This window comes from Papio anubis, chromosome 1 (assembly GCF_008728515.1).
Source record: "Papio anubis isolate 15944 chromosome 1, Panubis1.0, whole genome shotgun sequence".
Classification (NCBI taxonomy): Eukaryota; Metazoa; Chordata; class Mammalia; order Primates; family Cercopithecidae; genus Papio; species Papio anubis.
The window spans coordinates 186,917,027-186,933,222 of NC_044976.1; the positions used below are offsets into that span (position 1 = coordinate 186,917,027).

General features: G+C 38.7%; 1 protein-coding gene across 17 annotated transcripts in view; it reads right to left on the minus strand.

Annotated features, from left to right (window-relative positions):
- RABGAP1L (RAB GTPase activating protein 1 like) overlaps window positions 1-16,196 on the minus strand; it is a 786,378-nt gene that overhangs the window by 8,152 nt on the left and 762,030 nt on the right. For 16 of the 17 annotated variants that reach the window (XR_004181472.1, XM_031661559.1, XM_031662303.1 and 13 more), the window contains 3 exons: window positions 10,976-11,080; window positions 8,251-8,334; window positions 4,391-4,462 (listed from right to left, as the gene is read on the minus strand). Coding sequence is in view for 15 of the 17 variants with exons in the window: in XM_031661559.1 (XP_031517419.1) it covers window positions 4,391-4,462; window positions 8,251-8,334; window positions 10,976-11,080 (261 nt within the window). In the remaining 2 variants the exon portion in view is untranslated. Of the gene's footprint in view, window positions 1-4,390; window positions 4,463-8,250; window positions 8,335-10,975; window positions 11,081-16,196 lie in introns of those variants that run through there. The other variant, XR_004181455.1, reaches the window with a different exon arrangement.

The window sequence follows — 16,196 nt, forward strand, 5'->3', positions numbered from 1 at the left end:
CTCTGACATGTCTGAGCTCTTGCCATTCCAGGCTGAATCCCTAAGGGTCGCCTTCTCAGTACTCACTGGCTTCCTTCTCATCCCATCCATAATCTACTCTTTGTATTCCTGTTCATTAATATTCATTAGACATGAAAAAACAAAACTTGTCATTCTGTTACTTAAGAACCTCTGAGAATAATTAGCCCAGTATAGGCATATTGTAAATATTTGTTGTGTGTTTACTGTTGACTAAAAATGTTAAATAGCTTTTGATCTGAGTCTTAAATGATTAAAAATTTACTGAGTTGGCTAAGTAATTTTATTAGGTTGAACCACATGAAGAAATAGATTGATCACATAAGAGGGAGGATGACATTTCAGCAAAGAGAACACCTCCATGTGCAAAGACATAGCACCTTCAGATAACTTCAAAGAATTCAAAATGGCTTAAGCAGAAAGTGATTCAACAATGAGCGAGATGAGAGATCTCTGTGCCCGGGTCATAAAGGTCCTTAAATACCATGTTGCTGAATTCTGATTTTATCCTACAGAAAATGCATTCATTTACTCTACCGAGCCCGGTGCTACATGTCAAAGATAGAGCAATAAGTTTGACAGAGCTGCAGTTTGGCAGACCTGCTAAAATGTGATGGATACTGCTGATTCTCACCCAATATCCATTTCTCCTTCTTCCTAACAGACCCTGAGTTTATTTGAGCTGGCAGTGTGTCTAGATAAAAGGTGACACTCCCTAAATTCCCTCAAAGCTGCTATGTAAGCAGAAGTTTAGAGGGGAGCTTCTAAGAAGCCTGCTTAGAAAGAGCTCACCCAGATGAATGAGGCCTTTATATCCTGCATCTCCTTTCGGACTAAAATTCTGCCCTAGAGTATGGGTGTGATGGTGGGAGCTCTAGTTGAAAGGATTGGTTTTGGGCTGGGCGCGGCAGCTCACGCCTGTAATCCTAGCACTTTGGGAGGCTGAGGTGGGTGGGACACAAGGTCAGGAGTTCGAGATCAGCTTGGCCAACATGGTGAACCATGTATTTTGTATTTTTCTACTAAAAATACAAAAATTAGCTGGCCGTGGAGGTGCGTGCCTGTAATCCCAGCTACTCGGGAGGCTGAGGCAGGAGAATCTCTTGAACCCGGGAGGCAGAGGTTGCAGTGAGCTGAGATTGTGCCATTGTACTCCAGACTGGGCAACAGGGCAAGACTCCGTCTCAAAAAAAAAAAAAAAAAAAAAAAAGAAGAAGCAAAAAAAAAAAAAAAAAAAAAGAAAGGATTGGTTTCTAGGTGACCTTGAGGATAGAAGTCCACATGAAGATGTGGGTCACTAATGACTGATTAGCTTGGGTTACTAATGACACCAAGGGTATACCTTTCTAGTCCTAAGCTGCTTTTATGTAAAATAATCAACACCTTTTATGGTTAAGCCAATGCTATTCTGGGTTCCCTATATGTGGCCAATCTAATTCTGCATTGATACACAGAATGATAGTCAAATATCACTTTATATTTGGGAACACTCATTCTGATTATAGTGTAAAGGATGAACTGGGGTGTGATCATGACAAAAGAAGGTTATTATAGGAAACTGAAAAAAACAAAAGCTATTTATCATACCAAATGAGATAGGAAGAAGCACTAGAGAAACGGGAGGTGGTATAGTCTAACGGCTAATGTTACTGACTTTAGAGTCTGACTTCCAGGCTTAAATCCTGGTTCTACTAGCTGTGTAACCTTGATCAAATGAATTACCTGTTTGTGGCTTTATCATCAATAAAAAAGAAGATATACTGTCTTTTTTATTTTTTTAAATTTTGTACCAGGGTCTGTCACCCAGGCTGGAGTGCCATGGCATGCTCACAGTTCACTGCAGCTTCAGCCTCCTGGGCTCAAGCAATCCTCCCACCTCAGCCTCCTGAGGAGCTAGGACTACAGATGCATGCCATCACATCCAGCTAATTTTTGTATTTTTTGTAGAGACGGGGTTTCACCAAGTTGCCCAGGCTGGTCTTGAACTCCTGGACTCAAGTGATCCGCCACCTAGGCCTCCCCAAAGTGTTGGAATGACAGGCATGAGCCTAGTTGTTCTTTATTCTGGCTAAGACAAGTTTATATTCCTCTTCTTGAATGTCATGGACTTTCATTAGGCAGTCTCACCTACTTAGCCAATATTTTCCTCTGTTCCTTAATACATATTCTAACCACATCACTCTCTGTAATGAGACACTGAAACACTCATTCCTAAAATGAGTATTAATACTCATTTATGATTAAACGATTAATGATAATCATTTATCATTAATATAATTTTTTTAAAAAGACAGTATATCTTCTTTTTTATTGATGATAAAGCCACACTCATTCCTATGTTTGGGTCTTCACTCACATCATTTCTTCTATAATGTTCTTTTTAAACACTTCTCTCTAACTAATTTCTATCCACTCTGCTTTTTTGGTCTATAGTTCTCATGATTTTGTTTTCTCTGCGACGCTGATTGTCAGTGTGATCCAGCTTAGCACTTTTTTTTGTTTTTTGTTTTTTTGAGATGGAATCTCACTCTGCTGCTCAGGCTGGAGTACAGTGGCACAATCTTGGCTCACTGCAACCTCCGCCTCCTGGGTTCAAGTGATTCTCTTGCCTCAGCCTCCCGAGTAGCTGAGATAACAGGTGTGAGCCACTATGCCTGGCTAATTTTTGTTATTTTTAGTAGAGACAGGGTTTCACCATGATGGCCAGGCTGGTCTTGAACTCCTGACGTCAAGTGATCTGCCCACTTCAGCCTCCCAAAGTGCTGGGATTACCGGCGTTAGCCACTGCACCTGGCCCAGCTGAGCTCCCTTGAACTGCTTCCTAAGTTCTTAATTTGCATGTGTAACTTGTCCTACAGGAAAATTTTAAGCTCCTTTTCATGGGTAATTTCTATAACAAAATGGCAGTCTAATAGCTATGCGCATAGTGTATGCTCAGTAAAACCTTCAGTGAGTAATCAATATAAATTCTCATTTTGTTATTTCCATAAAGATTTCAGTTCAACACTGAGAACACATGGGCACAGACGAGGGGAACAACACTCACCAGGGCCTGTTGTTGGGGATGGGGACTGAAGGGAGGGAACTTAGAGGACGGGTTAACAGGCATAGCAAACCACCATGGCACATGTATACCTATGTAACAAACCTGCACCTTCTGCACATGTATCCCCCTTTGTTTTTTTTTTTTTTTTTAAGAAGAAATAAAAAAGAAAATTCACTTCAGGATAGATAACCCCTTTACACCACGACACTTCATCAACTGAATCTTGGTCAGTATGCCTATAATGTACAAAGAGTGATAAGTGCTAACTAGAAAGAAGTGCAAAGGTAGACCAGAAAGGGAAGATACAAACATCAAATTTTATCTCATCAGAGAGGGAGACCACCAAACCCTATACTCACTAAATCTCTGATTCATATTTTGTAATATGAGTAAGAAGAAAATACTTTTGGAATACAAGGTCTTGTATGTCAGATACTAATCTAAGCACTTTATATACACCATATACTTTATAGTCATTATCTTATTTAACATTCAGAATGATTTTATGAGGCAGGTAATGTTATCTCCATTTTATAGAACACAAAATGAAGCTTAGAAAGGTTAAATCACTTTTCAAGATTGTTAAATTATATGCTAAATTACTTAATACACATTTATTTACTAGTACGAAACCTGAACATATTCAAATAAGATGATGTCAGGTTTCTGTAACACTGGTCCCAAAAGTTGACTGTGACAACACTGCCTCTTAAGAATACCAATTCATTGGTTTACTGTTGTTTCTATGGAATAAGCAATCTGTTTTTTTCAAATAGAGCAGCAACATAATGCATTTTGCCACCAGGGGGCAGCAAGTAAACAAATGCCACAGGTTTTCTTCAAAAATAAACCTCTAAAACTTAGTGCAAGAATCAGTTACCCAACACATGTTTTTCCAGCTAAGTTCTACATTGCCCATGGTGTTTACTTATAAAGAGAGTGACGGGATGATCCTACTGAGTCCCATACTGAAGCCACATCAATGCAGGCTCAGTCAGATGTGGGCTGCTGAGGGTTCTCAGGTTCACACCACCAAAGAAAGCTACATGGCTCATCTCAAGCTCTGGGGCTTCTTGTGACAATGTCAAATTCCACCTCCTTTCATGTTAGCTGCCTCTGACAGTCCACATGATTTGTGGGAACATCATAACCTTTCAGCTGGCAGGGAAGACAATCACACCCAGTCAGAAGACAGGTATCCTAGTCTCCATAATTCCTATTAATAAATCCTTTAATAAAAATGGTGGTGTTGGGGATTCTTTTGGGTACTTACAAGCCTGTGGGACTTTGAAATAAATTTTATCACACAACGATTTCCCTCCTTACCTTTACCACTTCCAGCTCCTCCTTGCTGGCTGCTTGCTGTTTCTCCAGCCTGGTACTCAACTGTGAACAGATCTAAGGATGAGAAAAGAGTCTTTTACTAGAAAACAGAACTCTTGCAGCATGTACACATAACTACTTATCAATTCATATGTTACTCTAGCACATCTGATCCTAGAAGGAATTTTGCAAATGAATAGCACTGCAAATGCCAGTCATTTGGGAAATGAGCAGCAGAAAGCCGGAACGTTCCATATGTAAAGCATACTCTACCTTAATTAGTAGAAACATACAGGGGGTAGATTTGGATTCTTTCTGCCACTAGCCTTCTGTGACTGGTTCAAGTGAATTCCTGGCTTCACTTTTGGAATTAACCTATAGAATCTTTGCTGAGTATTCACTTTCTGCAAGTTAGTATGCTGAGAAAATCTTGATGAAAAGAATTCTAGACAGAAATATCTCCTGTCTACTGTCACAGAAAGAACCTGTTTTCAATCACAAAAGTTTCCTTAAGAAGTGGCAGAGTGATGTTCTCACTCATAAGTGGGAGTTGAACAATGAGAACACATAGACATAGGGAGGGGAACATCACACACTGGGGCCTGGTGGAAGGGTGGGGGACTACGGGAGGCATAACATTAGGAAAAATACCTTAATACAGACTAAAACTCTTATTAAGTAGGTTTGGCAACACAGCATAGAAATTAAAAGCTTAGCTGCTGGAGTTAAATGTGAGTTTAAAGCAAACTCCATTTCTTTATAGCTTTGTGAGCTTGGGCAAAGTCATTAATCTTTCCAAGACTCAGTTTTCTCGTGACTAAAAAGTGCTGTGCTATAGCAATCAAGTGGAAAAAAAGTATGCAAAGGGGTTAGCATAGCACCTGGCCAATAGTAAGCGTACATTAAATAAAATCTATTATTATTATTTTCGATTCTGAAATAAGGTGCTAATAAGTATTAGAAATGGTAGAAAAATAAAAGAAACGGTAGAAATAGATAGATGGTAGAAATAGAAACTGGATATTCAAATCCATTGCCTGAAATAAGAATCTTTTATTTTAGAAAAGTGGATGAAAGGTGGGAGGATAGCTTGAGCCCAGGAGGTCAAGGCTGCAGTGAGCTGTGTTCAGGCCACTGTATCACTGCATTCCAGCCTGGGTGACGGAGCAAGACCTTGTCTCACAAAAAACAAAACAAAACAAAACAAAACAAAGATGGAAAAACAGGGGATGTGAAATTTTAAAGTACAATTTTGGCTAAAAACATATATGGTCTACCTCTATTATCAAAACATACGTTAAAAAACAATCCCAATTTACTCAAAAATAGCTCTGGAGATGAGGGCTTGCTTGCTGAGTGTAGTTTGTTGAGTTTCATTCCAATTCTCCAGATCCAAGCCTGAGGAACCATTAGTAGGACTGTACTGACTGATGTTAAAAAGAAGAGATTACCATGGTAGATTCTGCAAACCTTAAACCCTTTTAAATAAACCAAAACATTATGCACAGAGCCAGTAATAGCTATGTTCCAACTATAGAATACATTTAGATTGTGTCTTATATCCTAATTATCTTCAAACAGATGGGTCTGTTGCCTTTTGCGTTATTTCAAGGGCTTGCCAGATAATATTCAAGAATAGTCCCCAGGATTACTATCTGAAGAGTGCTGCATTTGGTGGCCATCCATGGCATAATCTGGCAATGAAAAATATGCATTTGTAGCGATGGGAAATTCCACAACACATGGTCTTTAATGTTCCTTATATTGGTTAATGTCTACCACCTCTTCTCCTAGATGCCCACATTCAACATCTCAGATCACCTTCAAGGTTTTCTCTTGTCTAGCAAAAAAAAAAAAAAAAAAAAAGACTGTCTTTTGTGAATTCAGGGACCTGGTTCTTCTTACTTGGACTCTGGTATTTGTGGTCTGTCTCCTTGGTTCCACATTTCTTACTGGGACAGATTAGTGCCAATAATACGTCTTTGATTATGCCACTTTACTGCTCAAAAAGGTCCTACCACAAACAAAATAAAATCCAAGGTCCCAAGCTTAGCCCCGGATCTTTCCTTGATCTGGACCCTAACGTCCCTTTGCTTCTCTTTTGTACTGGAATCTCTTACCAAATGAATTATTTTTCTCTTCACTAATCTACTTCCATGCCTTTGCACATCCTGTTCCCTCTTTTCTACCATTTCCATCCTCTTCTTTGTCTTCTTTATCTCTACAGATCCAAGTCTCACCTAGCCTTTGAAGCGCAGCTCAAAAGGATTCATTTCCCACACATAATAAGTTTCCTTTCCTCTTATTTCTACATAGGTATTATCTCCACATTATATGATAAGCTTCTAGAGAAAAAAACTTGAATTCATTCATCTTTTTGTCTGTCAAAGTATTAAGCCTCACAGAGAGAAGGCATTAAATAAACATATGTTGATTATCATAGAAAAGTAAAATAGCTCTAAAGTTTTATTTCTCAGTCCTCCGCGAGTATGCAGATTCCTTATGGAAAGATGTTCATAATGTATTAAGTGAACTAAAGCTAGTTACAAAAAAACAGGATAAACAATACAATTCATCCTGTTTATATATATTATAAATTTATTTATAAAGCATTTGTATAGCAACAATGCATATTCAATATATTACAATGATTATCTCTAGCTAGAAAGATTGAGGGAGATTTGTTTTCTTTGTGCTTCTCTGCACTATTCTAATTTTCCACAAGAACACAAATTTAATTTATAAGCAAAAAAACCACATTTTTTAAAAAAAGTAAGTATCAGACTTCAGAGTCCTATGTGAAGTAGAAGACCCCAGGGAAATCCTTAGATGAGAAGATGGCATATGGTACTTTAATTAATTCTAGAAACCTGGAATTTGAACAGATCACGCAGGGTCTCAGCAATGAGAGGAGTCCTTGCCATGTCCAGCCAACAGGAAGGACAGGAAGGTACCAGTAGATACCAGGAAAGGGGGGCTTTCTGACACCATTCTGGTGATGGGGTCAGAAACATCCTCAAGAAGATGAGCCCTTTGTTAAAAGCATTTTAAGGTTCACAATAGAAAGCTTCCTGCTAGCACTGGCCTGCAGAGGGGAAGGCCACATAGCCATGTGGGAAAAAGAGTGCCTACCACATTCTGTACTGTGGGAGCAAAGGATACACTGATCCCCCAGCTACTGCCATTTAATACAATAACTAAACTTTGCAAAGAGGCAGGTGTTCCGAGTGTGATCTACTGGAAATTAGCATCTGAGTAAGGCAGAAACAGGATCTCAGTAGTCATCAAAAGGTTTTCTGTTCCTCTAAATCTACCCAACATTGTAAACAACCAATAGATTGTTTTGGTCAGTTAGACCTCCCAAGTTATCAGTTATAAGTAATAAGCTATAAGTAATAGGTATGTCCAACCACTGTCTGCTTCAAAGGAGAGAGTGAGTCACTAAATTTAATAAATCTGGAAAACTATTCTGGAAACTTTAAAAACAAAAATATTTCTTTCCCAAAGAAAAACAACAATAATTATTTATTTATTTATTTATTTATTTATTTATTTATTTATTTTAGAGATAGGGTCTTGCTCTGTTGTCCAGGCTGTAGTGCAGTGGTGCAGTCATAGTTTACTGCAGCCTCAAACTCCTAGGTACAAGTGATCCTCCTGCCTCAGCCTCCCAGGTAGCTGGGACTATAGGCACACGCCACTATGCCTGGCTAATTAAAAAATTTTTTTCTTTGTAGAGATGGGATCCTGCTATGCCACTCAGGCTAGTCTCAAACTCCTGGCCTCAAGCAAAAAAAAAATTAAAAAATTACTTTTATAGCAGCAAACTATAACTAGCTCTATGTGCCACAGAGGTACATTACCTGTTTATACTCAGCAATGATAGCTGTAGTCTTCTTTATTTCATATTCTGCCTTCTCTAGCTGTTTCCTGAAGACTTCTTTTAGCTAGAAAGAACAGAATGAGAAATATCAGGATTCAGCCAAAATCTTAATAAATTTTCATAAACATCTATATTCAAGTCTGTCTGATTCATACTCAGTAACAATGGTAACAATGTTAACTATATAAATTATCTTCATAGAAGGTGCATCTTGATAATCTGAAAAAGTCAATCATCTCCAGAGATGCAGAAACCTTACTTTCTTTTCTATAAAATATGAGACATATGAGCAACACCATTATAAAATTGCTTATGCTACTTCTAAACATGTTGCTAAATAAGTGTCCATTCTGAAGCTATCTTTATCCTTATAAGAGTCTAAAACAAAACATCAAGGCAATACTGCATGCTAAATTTGTTACTCTTGATGTTATAAATTACTGAAAAAAATTATTATAGGCCTCCTTATTTATAGTCTACCTTTACTGCTGTTACCTCTCTAGAGACAGAAACAAGAGGCTTTGGAGACTAGAGTTAGAAAAGACGGAAGAAAATAAGAGCTTTTGAGAAGGACAGGAGATTCAGGGACTATAGAAACTGACTTTAGAAGGAGCTAAAGTGACACATAATGGAAGGTACTTGTTACAGTCACTGAAATGTTAAATTATGAATGCTATAGTTATAACCACAGTTATTTTTGTGGCCCAGAACCTCTAGAATTCTAGGCATATAGGAAAATGAAGGTGATGGAAAAGCTCAGGTGCTACCAGATACAAAGGAAAGAATTAAATTCTGCAAGTTGTTGAACAAACAAGTAATGAAACAAACAAAAAACAACTCTGCTTAAACTTTAAGTACATAATCAGAATAAAGAGATGCATTCTGCAGTACAGCATCTCAAATTATTAATGGTGTATACTCTGTAATTGCTAGTTCATAAATTATTACAATTTATAACTGCACTCCTCATTAGATTTCTGAATTTCTTCATATCTGTTAGATTCTAAAATTCTAAAAGCAATTGGTAAGTTACACTGATCTAAACTCCGTGGTTTATATTGATCTTTATTCTCTATCTGACCCAATTTAAGGACATAAACAGTAACCTTCTTGCCTCCCATGATAAGGCCCCATTGATGTTAGGACAGACTTGGCTGGCTGAGAGTCTCTGAGCAAGGGTCACTAAATTTATCTAAGCCATAGTTTCCTCCTCTGAAAATGAGAATAATCCCTATTTTACAAGGGTACCATAATGATTAAAATAGTTACACACACACAGACAGACACACACACAGACACACATGGAGGGGAGGGAGGGTGCAAAGCATCTTGCATTGTTCTTGCCACATACTAGGTGAGTATTCAAATGTCACATTCCTTCCCATTTTAGGTATCAATTGCCTACAGGCTAGTATACGTCTATGGAACCATGGAGCAGGTAGAACCTGGGTTAAGTTCATTTGCCAAGAGCTTTAGTCCTCATCTAGAGTAGCTTAAGTGGTCCAAAGATGGCAGGAAGTAAAGAAAAAACAAAACCCATTAAGGAACCTAAATAATCTAAAACTGGGTAATCAGCCCCTGAAAATTTTTGAGTAGGTAAAAAATATATATCGTGGACCGCTGTAAATGCCAAAGACTCACTAAATCAGATTGCAAGGAAAAAGAAACCATGGAACACTTTTTATAAAGTCTGGAAGGTGCTAAATGACACATTCCTCCACATGTAACTTTAGTGGAACTTTTTTTCTGGTTGCTTGGATGTAGATCTTTGAAATGCTTTATGCTGTGCTTTAAATTTAGTATTACTGATGTCTCAAAATGAAACATTAAAATAAGCTAATCACGATTTGAGATGCTTCCTCACTTTATAAGTTAGCTACATTAGTAAAATTCAAACACACTCTTGGCAGAAGACTTCAATTGTTTGTGATGAAACTGACTCATAATCTAATCTGTGTCAGGTCCCTGGCTGGGACTGACAGGGGTAGAAAACATTGATGAAGCAGCATGTTCTTCCTTGGGGAAGTGGAAAGCTCCAATTCCTTGGGCCGATAGGCCTCTCTGCCCCTGTCCTACACTGCTCTGCACTGGTGGCATTTTCTGGCTAATTGGCCTTACAGCTCCCATGAAGAGTGTAGGGTGCTAACTTCAAGGCTGCTTCTCAAAAGGTTTCTTTATATTCCCCCAGGAAATAGGTTTGAAAGCTTTGCCAGGAATACTGATGCTCCTTAAGGTGTGAATCAGGAAAATGAAGTGTGACTGATTGAGGCAGGGGCTGTGTGGCAACTCCCAGCAGAGGTCTCTGTAGGCTTTTGGTTTAACAATGCTCATAAACTACTTTAGAGAAGTCTTTGTCCTGGAGATACAACACAAAATTTGCAGATTCGTCAAAGCTCTTGGATCATAATTCCAAGTTACTAAACTTAGAGAAAACTCAACACTCTTGCTAAATATCTCAGTAAAGGCAAATTCCTAAAAGCTGTTCAAGGGTAGAAATACTGCCTCCTCTTTTAACACACTTCAAAAAAAAAAAAGATGTCAGAAATGTTGAACAAAAATGTTGAGTAAGTACACTCAATTACTTACATTACTGCTTTAACATCACCTTTGATTTAGAAGAAATTTAATTTTCCTGATTTTTTATAGTATTAATCAATTCCCTACCCACATACCTTTGCAAAGAAAAGCCTACATATTCCTTTTACCTGGGCAGTCTCTTCCTCTTGCTTCCTCTTCTCCTCTTCAGTCTCCACCAGCCTCTGTTTGGTTAAGAGGAGTTCCTTATTCAACACATCTGCCTTGTCTTCTGCCTGCAAATCATGGTACATCACAGTCATACATAGGGCAAAGAAAGTGTGTGGAAATTTTCTCCAAACCCAATCTTCAGTTGCTGTTCCAAAATTATTGCAAGTCATTCTTTTCCCTCCTAGCTCAACCAAGGGATGACTGCTTTCACTGAATGCCAACTATGTGCCAGCTAGTTGGCGCACATTATTTCTAATCCACACACCAACAATAATTTTACAGATAATGACAGTGAGGTTTGGAAAGATCCAACAAACTGTCTGGGGTCACACATTTAATAGAGTCATGATCTGAATTCAGATTTGAATAACATCAAAGTCCATCCTCTTTCTAAATGCTTCTTACAGAGTTTTAGATGTTACAACAGCACTCACTCTGTGCAGATGGATCTGATGAAGGGGTAGAGCCTCACACAGAAACTTCCAACTGGTGGAGAATGAGGGTTGACTCAGAGAGAAGGAGTAGACAGGCTGGTCTGAGGACAACAATTAGGTGATAAATTCAAGGACTAGTTGAGGTAAACCTGCCCACATGGCCACTCACACAGGGCAGTGAGTCTAGTAAGGAGAAATTAAGACCAAAAATCCATGATAGAGAGAGCCATGAAGAAAACGGAAATATGGACCAGGAATCCAGGAAGAAAAGATCGTATTTCTAGAATGATGATGTCTATTTAACACGCCGGGCTCTCACCTTTTAGGCCACGACTTCAAGTTCACATGGCAATGAAGCATGCCCTCAGCCCTGGCCCACTCACTCCCATCTAAGTTAGCTCCCCTATCTAAATCTCTCATATTTCCCTTGATAGGACTGTCATGACAACTTACGCATGGGATTTGTTCGTCTTGCTTACTAGGCGTTAAGCTCCAGGAGGCAAGAACCATATCTCTTTTGCTCATCACCCTATCCCAAGCACCAAGCCCAATGCCAAGTACAGCATAGGTGCTCCCTAAGTACTTGTTGAATGAAGAGGTGTGGCTAAATCATTGCAGATGTAGACTGCATGTGGTGGAGATGGCAGAAGACCACAGGATGAGTTCAGCAGAGAGAACCCAGACACAGAGGACAGGCAATTATGTGAAGAAGCTATCCCTGGCTGACAGCAGCAAAATGTTATCCAAGTAATGGTGAAAACTGGCTGGGTGGCCTTCTGTCCGTCTTCTGCCATATCTCCCATATGTCCAGATGGGCCAGGCCAGCCCAGACTGCTGAGGACTGGCCAAGCGGCCTTCTGTCTGTTTTCTGCCATATCTCCTGCACATCCAGATGGCCAGGCCAGCACAGTCTGCTGGTGACTGTAGAGAAACTGCATTCCAGCTGCTCTGCTTGCCTTGTCTTCTGGCTCCTGATGGCTCATAGCCCAGTGGTTAGAGCTCTGTTTGCAGATCATTTGAAACCGTTGGGTAGTTAAGGCGAAAAAGTCCCTTAAAAGTCTTTAAGACACTAAAAATTGCTCTGATGCATTAGATTTTAGGGGGGAAAATCTAACAGCAAATTAACATACTAAAATGAGAGGTAGACCTCGAGAATGCAATGAGAACACTACAAGTTAAGTTTTCAGTTAAGTTGTAAGACACCTGATGTACATCATGGAAGCATCTGGCATAAAGTATGGCATTTTAAAAGAAAACAAAAAGAGAAAAATAAATAAATAAACCATGGAAGCACAAACCTTCCATTCTAGAGCCCCAAGCCAGATGACTGACTGAGGTTACTCACAAAGCAGGGAGACCTTCCCAAAGTCTCTGACAGATGGGCACAGAGTGGCACTTTAAGAGCAGCTGTACTGCTCATTTCAGTGTTCTTAAAAACTGAACCAACTCTCTCCCTGTAACTGCAGCCCACTGGTTCAGGATCTACCCCAGAATGTTTGAGCCCTGCTAAAAAAGAAGACCACAACGAAGCCTTCCTCTTAACAGGACACACAGCAATTTCCACTTTGTGAAGAGACTGATCCTTTCATAATGTTCATCATGATACTAAAATAAATGTTTTTTTCCAGTTTGGTCTCTGAAACTTCAGTTTGGTTTTTCCAGTTTAGAGCCATCTAAAATTTTAACATTTTGCAAAAATGTTATAAAGTAAATGCTGGCCAGGCGTGGTGGCTCACGCCTGTAATCCAGCACTGTGGGAGGCCGAGACGGGTGGGTCACCTGAAGCCAGGAGTTTGGGATCAGCCTGGCCAACATGGTGAAACCCCATCTCTATTAAAAATACAAAAATCAGCCAGGCATGGTTGTGGGCACCTGTAATTCCAGCTACTCGGGAGACAGAGGCAGGAGAATTGCTTGAAACCAGGAGATGGAGGTTGCAGTGAGCCAAGATCGTGCTATTGCACTCCAGCCTGGGCTACAGAGGTAGACTCTGTCTCAAAAAAAAAAAGAAAAAAGAAAAAAGAAAGAAAGAAAGAAAAAGAAAACGGGGAAAAGCACTTCCCTGAGGAATTTTTTTCAAAAACACCTAAATGTTTATGCTAAGAAGACCTATTATTTTTATTTGCACATTTTCTGTCAAACAGTCTTCATTAGGTCAAGATTAAGGCAACTTCACTTATTTCTAGAGCAAAATCTAGATATCTAGAGCAAAAGGCAAATAAACCCCAATAAGGAGGAAACTGCAATAGAGACTTGGTTTCACTGGGTTCCCCAGGCTGGTCTCGAACTCCTAAGCTCAGGCAATTCACCTACCTCGGCTTCCCAAAGCGCTAGGATTACAGGCATGAGCCACTGTGCCCGACAGCCTTCACCATAATTTGACAAGATTGAGAGAAACATTGTCATTATCAAGTCTAAACACTTACCAACATCTTATAATGTCTCACTGATATTGAAAGTTCTAATTGCAATCAGGGCTTCTGCTACACATATATGAGAGAAACAAGCACTGCAATGTGTGATTTAATCATGAATCAACCAATAACCTCAGCAAAGACTCAGCCCTAATACCAGAAATGAGGATCTTTGAGAAATGATTTCTGAAAGAAATAACCAGGCCAGTCGTTCAACTTGAAACAAAACAAAATAATTTTCCATTTAGTCCATGTAGCTTCTGGTCTAAGAGAACTTGCTATGGTGAGAGGGAACCAAGACCCCTGGTCCTCAGCAGGACAGTACTAATCATGTCTCTTCTCTTTTGTTCCTTGCAAACAGGGAAGGACAGGAAAGGCTTGAAAGCAGATAGTAAGCAGACACTGAAATGGAGATGTTGTACGTTTTTTCACTTCTTATCACTGAGAAATCTTTATTTAAGGAATCTGAAAGAGGGCAAGTTCTCAGAGAGGAAGGCTCTGTCAGAGGCAAAAGCTGAAGAGCCTTTGGTGTCCAGGAAGCCCAAAATTAGCACTAAAATGGTCAGAGTAAGGAATGATTTATTTTTGCAAAGTACCTAATTTCCTAATTCATGTTTGTTTGCTTACATATCGTCTTAAATACAATCTGCTTTCATATTTGTTTAAAGTTTGCCAGTGTTTTGCTATTTTAGTTAAAAGATCTGATTTTCATGAACTGGGAATGGGAAAGTACTGGGCAAACTGGGTGAAGGCCTGCAAAGCCACTCTCAGGCTAGGGCCTTTCCTAGAAGACTGGTGGGACAGGTCACTTCAACTGTAGGGACAGCTTTTTGGTAGGCAAATAAACCCCAATGAGGAGGAAACTGCAAAATCAGAAGTTAGGAGGAAATATGCATGAAATAGTGTTTTTATTCTTTCATCTAGATAAAAAGCTCCAAAAGGGAGGGCCCAGGTCATATTTACTTTTCTTAAAAGAGAGGGAGAGTCAAGGAGGGAAGAGGGGAGAGGAAGAATGAAGGTCTGATGGAACCTTTTCTTCAGGGGCTGTTCTAGCACTCACATCATGAGTTACCCCGGTACTCAATAACCAATTACTTCAGGAATACCTATAATGGCAGTCACTCCAGACTGACTCACATAAAGGATTCTCTTGGTGAATAAATGATTTTTAAGATAATTTTTTTTGGATTAAAGTTATATATATTATTTAGTATTATATTCATATATAATATGCATATTATAATGTTCATTATTTTTCTGATTTTTAAAAGTTCTAATCCTCATTTTTACTTAACCTATGGTGGTTAGGTAATTTAAGGTCTTTGTATAAATTCTAAATGGGAAAAAAACTATAAAGATGAATATAAAAATCAGATTTAATCTTATCACCCAGAGATACCTGGCAGTAACATTTTGATGTACTTCCTTATGGGCTTCTTCCCTATCTAGGTATACTATGGTCCCCTTCCCAATAGGATGACCCAGTGCCAGCCAGTAGCCCTTGAAATTTAGATGCAAACATTGTAAGTGTTTATTGTTTACAGAAAAAAAGTATTTTTAAAAAACTACTTTATCATTATTTTCCCATTAAAAAAAAATTATTCCAGAAAGACAGTCAAACTGTCACTCTCCCCTACTAGTGAACATAGATATTATAATATTTCTATTTTCCATTCTTATAAGTAACACTGCAGTAAACAACCTTGTATATACATTTTTTTACCAAATCTTTTTTTTTTTTAGGTTTACAAGTCAGAGGCTCTCTAGTTTCCTCATCTATATAGTTTTCTCATTTATGAAATGGAAGATTAAAATAATAACTGCTTCCTGGAGTCATTAGGGAGATTAAATGAGATGATGTTTATACATTGCTTTATTTAGTGCTTGGCATATAGTGGGTATATAGTAAAATTTAATTTTATTATTGCTTAAACCTTTTAAAGTCTTAACACATATTACCAACTACATTTCCCAAACAACTTTGAAATTCTCCTTAGCTCATTTCACTGCATCCTCACTGAATCCAACTGTTTAAAAATTGTTTCATTTAGTCAGCCATCGTAAGAAAATTATTAATGGATAAAAGATTCAAAATGGTAGAATCAAGCCCATTTGGAAAGTTAACATAGAACCAAGACTTTCATTATAGCACTGATTTATCTCAGCAGTCTTGAATACAAAAATACGACCACTGAGGTAAGGCTGAATTTACCCTGACTGAATGGAGATCCTGCTACCTTCTTTGGTTCTGACTCTCCTAGTCACATATTTCTTATATCACTTCTCACAGCTTCCAAATGGGCGGGCTAAAGCAGGTTTGTAGTTAACAGGGC